This window comes from Neophocaena asiaeorientalis, unplaced genomic scaffold, assembly GCF_003031525.2.
Source record: "Neophocaena asiaeorientalis asiaeorientalis breed wild unplaced genomic scaffold, Neophocaena_asiaeorientalis_V1.1 scaffold62, whole genome shotgun sequence".
NCBI classification, from domain to species: Eukaryota; Metazoa; Chordata; class Mammalia; order Artiodactyla; family Phocoenidae; genus Neophocaena; species Neophocaena asiaeorientalis.
The window spans coordinates 7,265,974-7,282,306 of record NW_020175191.1 but is presented as its reverse complement, the minus strand read 5'-3'; the positions used below and the strand labels follow the sequence as shown (position 1 = coordinate 7,282,306).

At 49.1% G+C, this 16,333-nt stretch overlaps 1 protein-coding gene across 1 annotated transcript; it reads left to right on the top strand.

Annotated features, from left to right (window-relative positions):
* The first annotated feature begins 12,992 nt into the window (after positions 1-12,992).
* On the top strand, positions 12,993-15,988 carry ZNF697 (zinc finger protein 697). Its single transcript, XM_024764934.1, is given in 3 exon segments — positions 12,993-13,236; positions 14,633-15,122; positions 15,124-15,988. Coding segments are annotated over 3 exon segments (1,599 nt in total).
* The last annotated feature ends 345 nt before the right edge of the window (positions 15,989-16,333 follow it).

Here is a 16,333-nt window from a genome sequence, read left to right as displayed (position 1 = left end):
ACTGGACTTCCCTGGTGGCGCAGTGGTTAAGAATCCGCCTGCCATTGCAGGGGACACGGGTTCGAGCCCTGGTCCGGGAAGATCCCACATACCGTGGAGCAACTAAGTCCATGCACCACAACTACTGAGCCTGCTCTCTAGAGCCCACGAGCCACAACTACTGAGCCCACATGCCACAACTACTGAAGCCCACGTGACTAGAGCCCGTGCTCCGCAACAAGGGAAGCCACCACAATGAGAAGCCCGTGCACCGCAACGAAGAGTAGCCCCCGCTCGCCGCAACTAGAGAAAGCCCGTGCACAGCAACGAAGACCCCAACGCAGCCAAAAATAAATAAATAAATATTAAAAAAAAAATGACAGTACTAATTGTTCAGGTTGATATGCCATAGGCTTTCTTTTCTCTCCAACTGTCTCTTTTATGATGACTTTTTCTGCTTTTTTTGTGATGACTTCTTTTTCAAATGCTGTACCAAGGACATGGAATTATTAAATGTTTACCATAGCACTCCATTAAGTCAATGCTAATTCAAAACGACTGCTTTTTTCTGGCCAATGAGATGTCTGTTTTGTCTAAGAAAGACGGTAGATAATTCAAAACCTGTTAATTCAGAGGTCATTTCTGAGGATCCCATGAAGGTAAGTTTGAAGAATACCTTTTATGTTTTTCAGTGGAAAAATATTTAAAATCAAAATAGGGGGGAAAAGCAAGAGCCCAGAAGAGAACAGGAAAAATAGGAAGAAAGAAGTTAGCATCAATGAAATGCTATCAGCAAAGCCAGAGCACTAAACCCATGAATAGGACAGAGCTCGTTGGGAGAGTCTGGTGCAGGGGAGATTGTACTTAAAAGGAATCAGGTAACCTGAATGGTAGTCCCAATTCTGCCAACAATTCACTACCTTTGTGAGTTCAAACAAGGCACTTATCTTCTCTGGTCCTCATTTTCCTTATCTGTAAAATGAGGGATCCTTTAAAGAAATTTTCAACAAAAAAATTGTGAGATTCTCCCATTATCTGTGGAGGGAATCTCTTCATTTAGCTTGTGGTTGGCTTGCTCCTGTCACCTGGCCCACTTCTGCACCACCTCCCACACAGAGAATGCAAAGCTATTCAAACAAGCAAAAAGATATGATAGAAAAGAGGGTGAATCTGAGAAACTGTATTTGTAGTCATGGGCCATGTTGGGTGCGTATGGGTTGGGTGGTACCCTTCCTTAATTGTCCTTAAGTGTGACCCGGACTCCTTGTACTGGGGAGTTTGTTTTACTCCCAGAATCCCCTTCTTCATCTGGGTATTTCCATGATATTCTGTATTTGCAGGCAGGATGACTTTGCTAACACTCTGAAGATTTGTTACGAATGAGTTGGTGACTTTTTAATTTTAAAAAGATTTTAATTCATTTTCTTTTCAGAAAAGAAGGATTAACAAAGTGTTTCGTGTCCTGGGTAGGTTATGGCTTGACTAATGTGCTTTGACTCATTGCCCAAATAAGCAACTGATGGGAACCATAAAACCGGGGTCAAACTTGTATAAATTAGCTATATCCTAGAGAGGCAGTGTGTCAGAGGCTTGAAGAGCATTTAACATCCTCTCAGTGCACCTGCCACATAACACAAGGAAGTGAAAAGCCGACAAACTACTGATGGCCGGTAGCCCAAGTCTCCAGCCTGAATCTTTCAGCCAAGCCCCATAGGCTATGCTGGGCTGTGTAGAAAGGGGATTGGAACAGAAATTGAGATGCCAGTGTCTCCTGTCTGTCCTCAACTGGTGCATTCATGGGTAATTCACTTACCCTTTCTGGGTCTATTGCCTGACGCATCTGTAACAGGGCACTAGACTAAGTCAGCAAACTGGATCAGGCAGGTTGCGTTTGCCAGGTGCCTCATTGTGCTCCATACCCTTTGAAACCTACTGATGTTTTTGTCTGTGCTACTGCCTGATTTGAGGTTTACTGTCACTATCTTCTCTTCACCGGCCCACCAAAATATCTTGTGGTATACAGTGGTGAAATTGCTCTTATCCCGCTTCCCCAAAACTGCTCTGGATGATTTCGGAAATGATAGGAGTGTATCATGAATCCTCTGTAGTACTGGTTTATAGCAGGGCTTTTGTTTTGTTTTTGTGCCATGAATCCTTTCAGAGTCCGAGGGAAAGCTGTGGGCCTTCTTATCAGAAGAGAGGTTCTGAGGACACATTCACATAAGTTATCAGGGAGTTCATGGACTCTGAAGGTCCTCAGACTGAGAACCCAGGCCTAAGGAAAATACCATTTTTCTGTTTACAAGCTTCTATAGGACTGCTGCTCTCTCCAAGAAATGCCAAGAACTAGAGGTAAAAGGATGTAAGGAACCCAAAGAGTCTGAGCCTGACGACTGACTTAGGAACTATGGTGTTCAAGGTGTGAGTGGGTCCTGGCCACTTCAACCTCCTCCTTGAGACAGACGCCTCACTGCCTGGATGAGAGCTGTGTCCTGTCACTGCTTCCATGCACCATAGACTTACCATGTCTCCTTGGCTAAAACGGAAACTATCTGCAAGCTTTTGGTTTCCAGTATAAAGTGGGAGCATGGTATCTTCTAGCTGTTCTTTTTGTAATGTGATATGAGTATGTTTGGATAGCATCCTTCGTGTTTCACTGAGAAGGACACTAATTTAAAAGTTCTCAGTTTGGGCTAATAAAGTAATTCTGTTCCTGCCAGGATTCATCTCATGGAGATCACTTTTTCATAAACCACCAGTGTATTAGCTTCCTTTTCATCTACACACATTTTTTTATCCCCTTAGAAGATCGTCCTGGAGATGATGAATTATCAAGGTACTTAATCTGTTGGACCCTTGCATCATTTTGTCAGCTTGGCTTTCCTGGGGATAAAGCATTCCTCTCGTAGAGATGTCATGACCAGTGCCCCCAGCCAGGTTTATTTCCTCTCCCTCTTTTTTTTTTTTTTTTTTGACTATGCCACATGACTTGTGGGATTTTTTTTTTTTTTTTTTGCGGTATGCGGGCCTCTCACTGTTGTAGCCTCTCCCGTTGCGGAGCACAGGCTCCAGACACGCAGGCTCAGCGGCCATGGCTCACGGGCCCAGCCGCTTCGCGGCATGTGGGATCTTCCTGGACCGGGGCACGAACCCGTGTCCCCTGCATCGGCAGGCGGACTCTCAACCACTGCGCCACCAGGGAAGCCCTGACTTGTGGGATTTTAGTTCCCCAACCAGGGATCGAACCCAGGCCCTTGGCAGTGAGATCAGGGAGTCAGAAGCACTAGACTGCCAGGGAATTCCCTCCTCTCCCTGTTGCTGAACTAATGGTGGAAATAAACAAGCACTGGCTGTGGCAGCATCCTTCTTTGAGTTCTTGGGAAATATGCAAGTAGATGAAAGCGGAAACAGTTTTCTGATTCTATTTTGTATATTACAGCTGTTCCTCTATCTCATAAAAAGAAAAAAAGAGACTCAAAAGCATGAAACTTAAATTTCTTTAATCTCTTTTCCCCACTGCCTCTCCTCTCAATACCCAAGAGCTCTGTTCAATATTAGGCATTGTAATCACTCCTGACTTGGCATACTTTGTAAAAAGCAGACTAATCCTTTTGTGGAAGTCACTGACATTTTATTATGGTCTACTCAGAATGTAAATGAATATAATCAACCTTAAATTTCAGAAAAAAAAAGATTTGTTATGTTTTCTATTTTTAAACTTTATTAGTAAGCTTCGTAGCAAATAGAAAAGTAAAATCACATATACCACCACCCAGCTTCAACAGTGATCAGTGTATGGCCATCTTGTTTCATCTGCATCCCTGCTACTCCCCTCTGTCCTGGAATTCCAGACATATCATTTCAAATGGAGCAAATTCCAGACATAGCATTTCACCTGTAAATATTTTCCTGTGTATTTCTTAAAAACATGAGAGTAATTCCTCAATATCAAATATCTAATCCTCATTCACAAGTCCACAATTGTCTTATAATTTGTTGTTGTAGTTTATGTCAATTGGGATTCAAATAAGGTCTATCACTGAGGTTGGTTGATACATCTCAAGTGTTTTGATTTGTACGTTTCTCTCCTTTTTTTCTTGCCACTTTTTTTATCATTTAAAAATAATTAATTTTTGGCTGCATTGGATCGTCATTGCTGCACACGGACTTTCTCTAGTTGCAGTGAGCAGGGGCTACTCTTTGTTGCAGTGCGCGGGCTTCTCACTGCAGTGGCTTCTCTTGTTGTGGAGCACGGGCTCTAGGCATGGGGGCTTCAGTAGTTGTGGCACACGGGCTCAGTAGTTGTGGCTCACGGGCTCTAGAGCACAGGCTCAGTAGTTGTGGCACATGGGCTTAGTTGCTCCTTGGCATGTGGAATCTTCCCGGACCAGGGCTTGAACCCGTGTCCCCTGCATTGGCAGGCAGATTCTTAACCACTGTGCCGCCACGGAAGTCCCATTTTTGTTATCATTTCTGAAGAAGCTGGATTGTGTCACACATTTTCCTATGATCTTGGTTTTGCTGATACTGTTATTTTTAAGGAAATAAGAGTAACAAGTATATAATTTTTAAAAATGTGTACTTGAGTGTATGTAAATGTTTCACTTTACGCTGAAAAAAGTCTAGCTATGGAGTTTAAAATTTAATCAGGCAGGAACAATGAAGCATCAGGTGATGTCTCTCCATTTTTATTCTCTCTTTCTCTTTGTTGGAAGACACCTTGGAGGATTATATGCAGAGGTGTCACTTACCCACTGCTGAGATGAACTGGGCTGGAACATGCCAGCCATTCTTTATCAAAGATGCCAAACACTTATTTTAGGCAGAGAATTGGAAGAGCCATTTTTCCTGTTGAATTTGCAGTGGGAAATTGCCTCAAACCCTTTGGTCCCAACATTCCTCTCTCCCTATTCACTGTGATGAACATTGTCTTGAGGGCTGTTCGTTCCAGTGGAAATATGATCACAGAATCATCTGGGTTGGAAAAGACTTCCTGAGGTCACCTGACCCCATCTGGTAAACTTAACGAGGGATTCCAACATCAACTCTCCCAGAACAAAGCTGTTTGTTAACAACTCCCATATCCCCCATAGACTCCCTTTGCATTCTAAGTCTGTTTTCTCTTTTGTCCTTCAGTGAAATAGATTATTAAATTGCTCTTTCTGCTGTGGGGTGTGTATGCCTGTACACACACATGTCTGTAGATCTTTAATTAATTTTGATTCTTCCCTGCTGTCTTTTACAGCGCATACACCCAGAGACCCCATTACATTCTCTGTATATAGTAATGTTTTTTATGAAAAATAAGATGTTTTCATGAGTAAATTTCGACATAGGATGGGATTATTGCAGACTGCATTTTTTAGCTACGGTGATGGTTAATTTTATGCATCAACTTGGCTGGGACGGTAGGTACACAGATATTTGGTCAAACATTATTCTGGGTGTTTCTGTGACAGAGTGTTTGGATGACATTAACAGTTAAATTGGTAAACTTTGAGGAAAGCAGATTGACCTCCATAATGTGGGTGAGTCTCATCCAGTCAGGTGAAGCCCGGAATAGAACAAAAAGACTGATTCCCCTGAGCAAGGAGGAGTTCTCCAGCAAAGAGCCTGCAGACTGGAACTGCAGCACCAGTTCTCCTGGGTCTCCATTCTGCTGGCCCACCCTGTGGATTTTTGAGCTTGCCAGCCTCCATAACCACATGAGCCAATTCTTCATAATAATTCTCTTTCTGTATACACATCCTATTGGTTCTCTTTCTCCAGAGAACCCTGACAAATAGCGTGGGGAAAAAAAGACAAGTATATGCCCCAATTTATTTGGCTGTCTGTTTTTGAAGTGATGTTTTATATTAAAGAGATGGAAAGATCACTGGAGAAGCCATCAGAAAATTGAGATTCTGGCCATAATTTTTCTAGCAAACTGCGTTTCAGTCTCTGATCTGGTCACTTTCCCTCTCTGAGCCTCAATTTCCTGTCTGTGGAAGGAGTTTCAGCAAAAGAATTCCCAAGTATATGATTCCACGAAATACAAACATTGAACATTTGAGCCAACTACTGAGGAGTTATCTGAAGACAGTTTTTCTGAGGACTGCCCAGGTGCTAGATAAAAAAAATCGCTGAGGGGCTTCCCTGGTGGCGCAGTGGTTGAGAGTCCGCCTGCCGATGCAAGGGGACACGGGTTCGTGCCCCGGTCCGGGGAGATCCCACATGACGCGGAGCGGCTGGGCCCGTGAGCCATGGCCGCTGAGCCTGCGCGTCCGGAGCCTGTGCTCCGCAACGGGAGAGGTCACAGCAGTGAGAGGTCCGCGTACCGCAAAAACAAAAAAAAGACGCTGAGGCTATACATAAGTAGTGCTGGTAGATGATGCCAAGCAGAGCAGAGAAAAAAATCTTGAACAGAAGTATTCCCTGTGCATCAGGTAGAATATTCTATTTTAGTTAAATGTAAAATCTGGGACGAGTAAATGCCTGCATGAAAACCTTTAGCTTCTGTGCCTTCTCATCTGAGGGCAGATGGTCTAACTTTGAAGCAGCTTAGAATCTGTCTCTGCATTGCAATAATTCTTATTTTGTGTGGGAGTTGTTAGGTGGTGGCAGAGGCTTGGCAGCTGTGACAAGCTGAGGCCCTACAGCCAAACTGAGGGGTCCTGGCCCAACCATTAGACAGGAAATGCCTGACCCCAAGGACATATGTGCTATTCTTGACCATAAAGATTGGAAAGAATCTCAGGCTAGCTCTGGCCAGTGGGGCTGTAAATGGATTTCTCTGTTGCCTTGGTTTTGAGACTGTCTCTTTTTTCCAATAGGGCTTCCCTCTCCAGGTAGAAAAGCAGTCACCACAAGGAGGAAACCATATTATTTTAGCTTCTCCTGTCTGGAGAGTGGTCAGTACTTAGCTGCAGTCATCTTTTAGCTGTGTCTGAAATTACCGTGCAGCTCATGCAGCAGTCTGCCACTTGGGAGGTTGGCATTTGGGGTTGGACAGTCTGGGTGTGTGACTGGGAAGTCAGCTGGCCCTTGGGGTGCAGACACATTCACCCCGTTCAGTGGAGGCATCCCCTCCCAGTATGGTGAGGTGGAGTTCTTCGCCCTTTTCATTCTTTCTGACCATAGGCTCACCCATGAGGAGGTAGGACTCCGATGGCTGTATACCCTGAGAGGCTGGTTGACTGTTTACCCAGTTGGTGCCTGAAGATTGACAAATGATGAACCCCCCGGAATCCCCGGTGAGACCCCAGTTACGGTCATGAGTTCAGCCTTTAGAGCCGCAGACTTAAATTGTTTTTCTAGCATTCTACGCAGCCGGGCGCCCCTGCCGGACTCTGTGATGGAAACCATCCCTGGGGAGAGAGTGGTGCGCAGGGGGCGTGGGAAGTGAAGGGAGGAAGCACTGAGGGCTTCGGGGGAGGCGGGATCTGAGCCGCGCCGAGGTAGGGAAGGGACCGCCAGAGCAGAGGGGACCGGAAAGGAGCTGCAGCCTGGAGGAGGCCGAGTGGGAGCCGCTCCTGGCCGGCCGCCTGGCCGCTTCCTTCCCCTGACATGACAGCCCCGCCGGCCTGGCTCCCGGCCACCTGGCAGTGGCTGTGGCACATGACTGCCTGTCCCGCCTGGGAGGGGGCGGGGAGAGGTCTGTTCTCAGGCGGTGGCTCCCCCACCCTGGCCATCCCGCCTGCCCAGGGGCTGCAGGTGGGCCCGCTCCTCTCCGGGGGGTACGCCCTGGCCAGCTGTCCCCTTCCCGGGGAGTGGGAATGCCATGGCAAGGAGCCAAGAGACGCTGGGGAGAGACCTGACAGTACCTAGGAGCTGTGTCACCTGGAGCTCAACTGGCTAAGCCTCAGTTTTCTTCACGTGGAAAACAGGGTGGATGACCCTCGGTGCTCACCCGACGGAATTACTGGAGTCAAATGAGAGGGATCCGCTCCAGTGCAGGGTCAGCTGCACTGGGCATCCCAACGGGAGACGACAGACAGCAGGGGGCTGTGAGCGCCGCACTCCACCACTCCCATTCCCGCCAGCAGGAGGCGTGACACGGGAGGTCCTGCGCACGATACCCCAGAGAAGGACGGCCAGTGGCTCATCTACCAGGAAGGTGGGGGAGAGGTGTGTGCTTGTGGGCATCAACGTCTTGGCAAGAAGCGACGTTGAATCCTTAAAGTGGTGGCGCTTTTGCTGTTGGAAAGGAATGGGTTTTGCGTTTCTATCGGTCCAGAGGGCGCTGTTGGGAGAAGGTGCCAAGAAGCTCAGGCGGGTGGAGTTCTGATTCTGGCTCCGTGGCTGGCTCCACTTCCCCTTCCCCCACCTCATTCCCTCCCACCCCGATCCTTCCTTCCAACATACGTTATCACATTTACTTCCACTGTGTAGCAATATCTTCAGACTGATCGGATTCGTCTTTCGCAGGGGGTTGAGCTTGTCTAGAAGGCGCTTGAGCCTAGTGACGTTATAGATTGGGGGGGGGGGGAAGGGGGTAAGAACATGAAAATATTAAAGGTTCTAAAAACTAGAATTTGAGCAGTCTCGGCAAAGTTGGCTGATCCTACCCTGATGTGGTCTGCGCCCTAGAGAAGGGTTTGGTGGTGGCGGTCTTGGGTGTCTGGGAAGTTAACAGCTTGCTGTGGGAGTCAGGTAAACGAGCTGGAGTTGAACGTGTCTAACGAAACAGACAGTGGTGCCTCCCTGGATTCATGCTCCTGCTTGTGGCATGACCAGGAGAAGAGGACTCGGGCACATTCATACCCAACCTCCTCATTGAACAGAAGCCCAGAGGGGCAAGTACTTACTGTAAGTCACACAGCACAGTGTCTTTGGTGGCCAAAACCAGGGCTCTCCTCATTACTGCTAGTTCAGTGATTAGAACCAGATGCAGAATGGATCTTATTTGCCTGACTACTCCCACTATTACCTCTGTTTGGTTTTCCCCCCTTTAAACTTGTACCCCTTCTTACTAGGGGGGAGAAGAGCTCCCTTATAGATGGTTTAAGTCAGGATTTGTTGGACCACGCATACTTTAGACGAATACTTCCTGTGTGCAGGATGGGTTATCAGCATCTCCAAACCAACATGGAACTGAACTGTTTTCCCCCTCCCCAGCTCACCTAAGCAGCCAGCCCCTCCCTGGTTCTTGTCTCCACGTGGTGGGCTATTCATTAATAGAGCCCTTAATGGCCAAGCCAGAGGAAGTTTTTTGTTCGTACTTGCCAAACACCATTCTCGGTGAATATAGCTATGAAAAGGCGACCCCCAATCTGCGAAGTGTGTGTGTGTGTGTGTGTGTGTGTGTTCTTTAATCAAGTCATTGCCGTAAGTTTCATATTATAACTACCATTTACTGTGTCTCTACAGTGTGCCAGCTGCTTTTCCACTAACCTTATATGGTAGGTGGCAGCATGCTTGTTTTTATGGATGCAGAATCTGAGGTTCAACAAGGTTGATTCACTTGCACAAGGTGAAGTAGCTGACAAAGAACAGGATTTGAACCCAGGTCAGTTTAGCCGCAAAGCTGTCAGAGCGTCCTGCCACTTCCTCATTAGCCAACCCTGGCCTTGTCTCAGAAAACATGTTGCTAGTTCTTATTTTGAGAATGAATGGAACAAAATGTGCCTAGATAGCTAGTGACTGACAGTTCGATTATACTGGTGTGTAGATAACATTTCTGAGAATTAAGTCTTCTTGATTGAGCTAAGCACAACTCCTGTCCTTGTCTTCCTTTTTGCTGCTTTTGAATAATTGTAGGTTTTCCTATAATGTATTTTATCACATTGAAAACAAAGTTGGCATATTTTGCTGCTAATAATACATCTTTATTGTAGAAAATACTGACGTTCACAAAAAGGAAAAGTTATCCCAGACAACACACCAGCTTCTCGTGGGTACTGGAGCTGGACCGCAGGGGCTTTGTCCCTGCTGTGCCACTTATGATTTGTATGACCTCGAGCTAATCGCTTAACTTAAGTGCCTGGTTCCTCGTCTCTGAAGTTGAAAATCATACCCTGCTTTATTGGGTTGTTGTTAAGATTAAATGATGCAAAGCCCCTAGAAGTGACCAAGAGATATTTAACATTTTGATAAATAATCTTCTGGTTTTCCTCTCGGAACCTGTGTAGACATGTGTAACTATATACTGGTGTGCATATACTAATAAACAAATGAGATGATTTTTAAACCAGCTAGTTTTCATCTAATAATATATTGTGACTACCTTTCCATACCTCTAAGTAGCCTTCTCCGTTACTTGATAGCTGCCTAGAATCCTATGGTGTGATGGTGTGAATGGAGCTGAATCCATATTGTGGGGCATGCAGATTTCCAGTTTTGCACTAACATAATGCATTTTAAAACAGATTTGAGTAGATGTTGTACCATGAGTGTATCTCTCTAGGCAACAGGAGCTTCCAGAACATACCTAATCCTCCCTCCCCTGGTGTGAATAAGGATCTGGACGTGCTCCCTTTGGGAGCTCAGAGCCTCCTTAATCCTGAGTGGGGCAGCATTGTGAACTTCGTAAGACAGCTCTAAATGGGGAACTTACTCAGATTCTGCCTCTCCCTGCTCTCCCCACTTAAATCTAAAAAAAAAAAAAGTTTATTTATTTAATATCTCTGGTATGAACTATCTCTTGGTTCCCAAGAAATCACAAATCAGAAAGTCCGCTTGTTCCATTTTTGCTGTGTCTGAGGTGATCTCTGAGAAGGCGCTCTGTCCTTAAAAGGGTTTGGGGTAAAACCTTAAGCTTTCCTGCTTCCCAGGGTAGACTGTTAAATCCTACCCTTCATGGTGGAGGGCTGCAGTTACTTCTGCACCATTCTGGGTACCATACCCTGCCATTTTAGTTTTATGAATTTCTCGTGACACACTTATGTGATTTCCCTTACTTTATTGATAAAATTCTTCTTGCTGGTCTCAGATTGGCAGAAACTATTGATTAGGTCCCCTTTAAGTCCCCCTCCCAACTCTCCACTGCTTTCAGCCACTAGCAAACCAACAGGTCACATGTTTGAAAACCTCCTACCGCCCACCTTCGGGGTGTATATATCTATGCTGACTCAAGGGCTGTACTTGTCTGTAGAGTCTGAGCTCCAGGAGGCAAGAGGGTGATGGGTAGAAGTGACTTGGGGTCAATAGTCCCTTGCGGGATAGACCTCTTAAAAGGTTTATGGCTTTAAAGGGATTTTCTCCTACAGCCTAATCCTGAGTGTTTGGGACCTGGCATTTTAAACAGTTATACATTCTAAAGGGACCAGCTGTGTTCCATCCTCAGTCCAGCCATTTTCCTGTGATGTTTAAGAGGCAGGCTTGATGGTTCCCTCTAATCTAGGGAGCATATCATCAGCTCTGAGAAAGGATGTAATGTGCTATTTAGGGCTCTGGGTCTGCCAGAATTACGGAGGGGCTGGTGTGTCTTTGAGGTGTGCTGGAATGGCATCAGGACTTAGAAAGAGGAATACTGTGTGAATTCCACATTTGGACTAGTCAGAGTATCGAGTCCCTACCACAGTATTTTCCAAAGTGCTTTTTAATGTTTCCTTCTGACACCCTCCGTGTGTGAAAGGTTATGTAGCATTATCCCCCTTGCCCTGATGAGGACACTGAAACAATGAGAAGTTAACTGACTTGCCCTGGGCTGCAGAGTAAGGCTGACTCCACCGGAAAGGCTGCTGCCCGTAATTCCTGCTTTCCACGCCGAAGAGTCACAGAGCCAGGGCTGCCTCTGGGAAGCCCTGTCAACAGAGGCAGGTAGGAAAAGCCGCATGCTCAGCCATATTCTTGCTAGTCCTGTTTGGGGACTGCCAAGGCAGAGAGAGAGCTGGACACTTCAACGTCGGTCCAAGATCCTTGACCTGTAAAGTGTTTTGCTGCCTTGAGCTGAGCTGTGAGAGTGATAGACGGCAGACGTCAATTATTTTTGGCTCAGCTGGGCAGTCTTGGCAGGGCGCCCTATACTTTTGAAACGTAAACCTGCCATCTACAAAAGGGTTTAGGGATCTGATGTCATCGTCTCCCTACAACTCACACGTTGGCCTGTTCTGTAGAGGGGTTAACCAGTTGTGCCAGGGGACGTTCCTGTTAAGGGCTCTCTACAATTAAAGTATATAATAAGGCAAAATATTTCATCAGGGTGTAGAGATGGCTTCTGATACGGAGGGTCCCTGCATCTCTTCCACCACCCCCCCCTCCAACAGACCTACTAAAGCTTGAACTACTTGGCTGACTGCTCACAGGAAAGCAGCGGATCCTCACTGGAGCCAGGATGCTGCTGCTGTTGGTGACACAGTCTTAGATAAGAAGTTAAAATACCGATGTTTTTGTTAGTCTTGTGTCTCCAATGTACTTTTCCTCTGGTTCCTTAGAGGCCCCCTCATAATTAGCTAAAATCCTCACAAAATTGCTGTGGGTTTGAGGAGGGCAAGCTGCCCCTCCCCCCCCAGCTTTACTGAGGTATAATTGACCTCAGTAAATAAAATATTGTATACAAATAAAAATTGTATCTGTGTAGAAGAGGGCAAGCTTTAACTAGAGTAAGGAACTCATGGAACTTTGAAGCAGCACAATTGGTTTAATTCCCACTTTACTGCTTACAAGTTAGCCTTAGGCTAGTGGGGTCTTCTTTTTAAGTTTTCTCATCTGTAAAATGGGAATACCACTGTTACCCCACTGTTAAAGCTATAGAGCCATGTTAATAGAAGAATCCACTTCATATATGGAAGCAGATGGAATTGTAGTCCAGTGAGAGTTGACACGTGGCCTCATGAGTTGCCACTGTTCCTCTGCTACCCAGCCAGACCAGCCTCCTTTTCGCTCAGTTCTGTTTACCTTAAAGCGTGAGATGGAGCAGAGATCTGCCGTCTGGGGCTTGGAACTCTGTACATTTTATTGGACTGTGCCATTGATTTTCATGGAAATCAAAGCCAGACCTGGTAGGGGGATGAGGCCAGACTCACGTGACTTTATCTGTGTGTTTTGTCTGGAGCAGGGATCCGTGGTCACCTCCCTTGTCCTGGTCTTCCTGGATGGAACGAGAAGATAAACGGGGCGTGTGTGAAGCCCAGGACTCGGAAGACAAGGGGATGGGCTCTGATTTTGAGAACTCTGAAGACAGGGAAGGGGACCCAGAAGACAGAGGAATGGGCTCTAACCCACATGATGCAGACAAGAGAGAATGCCACCTGGAGCAGGAGATGGGCTCCAACCCACAGGATGAAGCTCTAAGAGGGGACTCAGAGGAGAGGGAACTAGTGTCTAACATCTGCACAGGTGAGGAGAAAATGGCAGTTTCGGTGGAAGTTGCCGCATTCACGTTTATTTCTAGCTCCTCCAGAGATAACCAGGGGCAGCATTCTTAGGAGGCAGCTCTCTAGAGGACACCATTAAGCAGATTCTGTACCATCTTACGCCTGTTCATCAATCTGGTCTGAGGTGGGCTGTACTGGTAAACATGGGTGAAGAGGGTAACTCACAGGCGTGCACTTTACAGCATACAAAATAAAGTAACCCTTGTAACAGCACAAGAGGGAACACAGGTAGCATTGGGACCTACGTCCTGGCCTTGTTGGAGAGTTAGATGAGTTGCTTAGCACAGATCTAGAGGTCTACAGTTACAGTCATCATCCCCGCTTGCAAATAAATAAACACAGTGGTAAGGGACCTGCCCAGGTTCATGTGGCTAATACCCAAAGTGCCCAAGGCCTCTCCTAAATCCCTTGCTATTCGTGATCTGGAAAGAGTAAACGCTGGGCCTCCATCCGCTTCCTCGGTTCCATCTTTGGGCTTTTGTTGCTTTATCCTGCTCTGTGCATGCCTTGGGGACAGAAATGAGCTGAAACACCTTATGATCAGGGCCGTGAGGTTACATTCCTTCCCCAGGACACCTCCCAGACCCCCGCTACTGCCCTCCCTTACGGTGCACAGAGCACATGGTCTTTCACATCCCAGTCACTTTCTTGGGTGTCCTCTGCTTGGGGATAAGCAGCCAGAGGCAGACAGATGTGTGTTCTGGATCAGCCTCTAAGTTGGACTCACCAGCTCCAGGCCCTGCACTCACCTCCCCTTTTTCCCAACCCCCCACCCTCCTTACATAGTAAAGCCCTTAGGTTGGGGTGTGTTTGGTTTGTTTTTCCCGCCTTAAGCGGTTGCAGACTGACCAATCATATTTAAAAACTCAGTTCGGAGCCTAGTTAGGCCGGGTGGTCTTTTCTTGTGGTTGGCTGGGGTGGCCTTGTCTTTTGAGGCTAGGGCCTTGAAAGGCATTGGTGGCTCTTGGAGTGGGCAGATGTCTTCCGAGATCCCAGAGAGTCCCACTTGGCCCAGACTTGACCTTCTCAAGCTGACTGTCAGGCCTTCAGGTGGCCCTGGGGAACAGAGCCTCAGGTCCAGTGGGTGGGGCCTGGGCCCGGAGACAGCTGCCTGAAGAACTGGAAAGCCAAGGGAGCAGGTGAGCTCGCTCTCCTTTAGGCCTTCCCCAGGAGTCACCAGGTGGGAAGGAGGCTGGAAGTGGGGGGTGGAGGAGACAGGGACCTTGGAGAGAGAGTTTGAGAGTCCCCGGGGGAGGGGATTACCCCGTGGCCCACCCTCTTATTGAGACGGGCTTCCTCTGGGTTTACCTGTTGAGCGCCCAGTATAGTCACCCCCACTGCCGCCTTTTCTGTTGCAGAGGGGCTGCTGAGCGAGGAAGAAGGGGTTGCTCTCCGTGAGGAAGACGATGACCAAGCTGGAGTAGCTGAGATGGCGATGTTCGCAGGGCTGTCTGAGTCCGTCGGCATTTCCCGGAGCCCCCAGGAAGAGGGCGAAGAGGAGCAGCCGCCTCCTGCCGTGCTTCCCTGGAGGCGGCACCTCTCCCTGGGGAGTCGACACCGGGGTGACAAGCCCGCCCACCGCCGATTCCGCCGGCTCCACCACCCCATGGCCATAGACCTCGGGGAGCTCGACAGCCTGATGGCCAGCATCATGGACGCGCCCACCATCTGCCCCGACTGCGGGGAGAGCTTCAGCCCGGGCGCCGCCTTCCTGCAGCACCAGCGCATTCACCGCCTGGCGGAGGCCGCCGCGGCCGCCAGCCTGGAGCCCTTCGGCTTTGCTGGCGAGTGCGGCGGGGTGGTGGGGATGATGGGCGTGGGCGTGGGGGGGGGCTTCGGGGCGGGTTTAGAAGCCCTTCCGCTGCGGGGAGTGCGGCAAGGGCTTCAGCCGCAACACCTACCTGACCAACCACCTGCGGCTGCACACGGGCGAGCGGCCCAACCTGTGCGCCGACTGCGGCAAGAGCTTCAGCTGGCGCGCCGACCTGCTCAAGCACCGGCGCCTGCACACGGGCGAGAAGCCCTACCCGTGCCCCGAGTGCGGCGAGGCCTTCAGCCTCAGCTCGCACCTGCTGAGCCACCGGCGGGCGCACGCGGCGGCCAGCGGAGCGGGGCCGGCGGCGCTGCGGCCCTTCGCCTGCGGGGAGTGCGGCAAGGGCTTCGTGCGCCGTTCGCACCTGGCCAACCACCAGCGCATCCACACGGGCGAGAAGCCGCACGGCTGCGGCGAGTGCGGCAAGCGCTTCAGCTGGCGCTCGGACCTGGTGAAGCACCAGCGCGTGCATACGGGCGAGAAGCCCTACATGTGCTCCGAGTGCGGGGAAACCTTCAGCGTCAGCTCTCACCTCTTCACGCACAAGCGCACGCACTCGGGTGAGCGGCCGTACGTGTGTCGCGAATGCGGCAAGGGCTTCGGGCGCAACTCGCACCTGGTGAACCACCTGCGCGTGCACACGGGCGAGAAGCCCTTCCGTTGTGGCCAGTGCGAGAAGCGTTTCAGCGACTTCTCCACGCTCACGCAGCACCAGCGCACGCACACGGGCGAGAAGCCCTACACGTGCATCGAGTGCGGCAAGAGCTTCATCCAGAGCTCGCACCTGATCCGCCACCGCCGTATCCACACGGGCAACAAGCCGCACAAGTGCGCCGGCTGTGGCAAGGGCTTCCGCTACAAGACGCACCTCGCGCAGCACCAGAAGCTGCACCTGTGCTAGGGCTGAGCCCGACGGAGGCTGCGCACTGGGGGGCGGGGCGGGGGGCTAGATGTGCTGGGGACAGACCCTGTAGAAAGAAATGGGAAGGGGGGAGGGGCAATCGGAGAATGACTGGGGAGCCTTGAGGTGTTGGGGGTCCTGAAGGGGAGGGTTGAGTAAGACTTGTTCTTTCGGGGGTGCTGTATTTTGCCTGCCTCCTCCCTAATGAGGAAATGTTTGGGAGGTGTGCTTGAGCGTGGCGACATACACGCTGTGGAGGATGAAGAGCGTGGAGGAGCAGGCACTTTGAGGACCTTGAGGAAGGGGAGTTGGGGGTGGGGGAGGGTACAGGATGACAGGCAATAG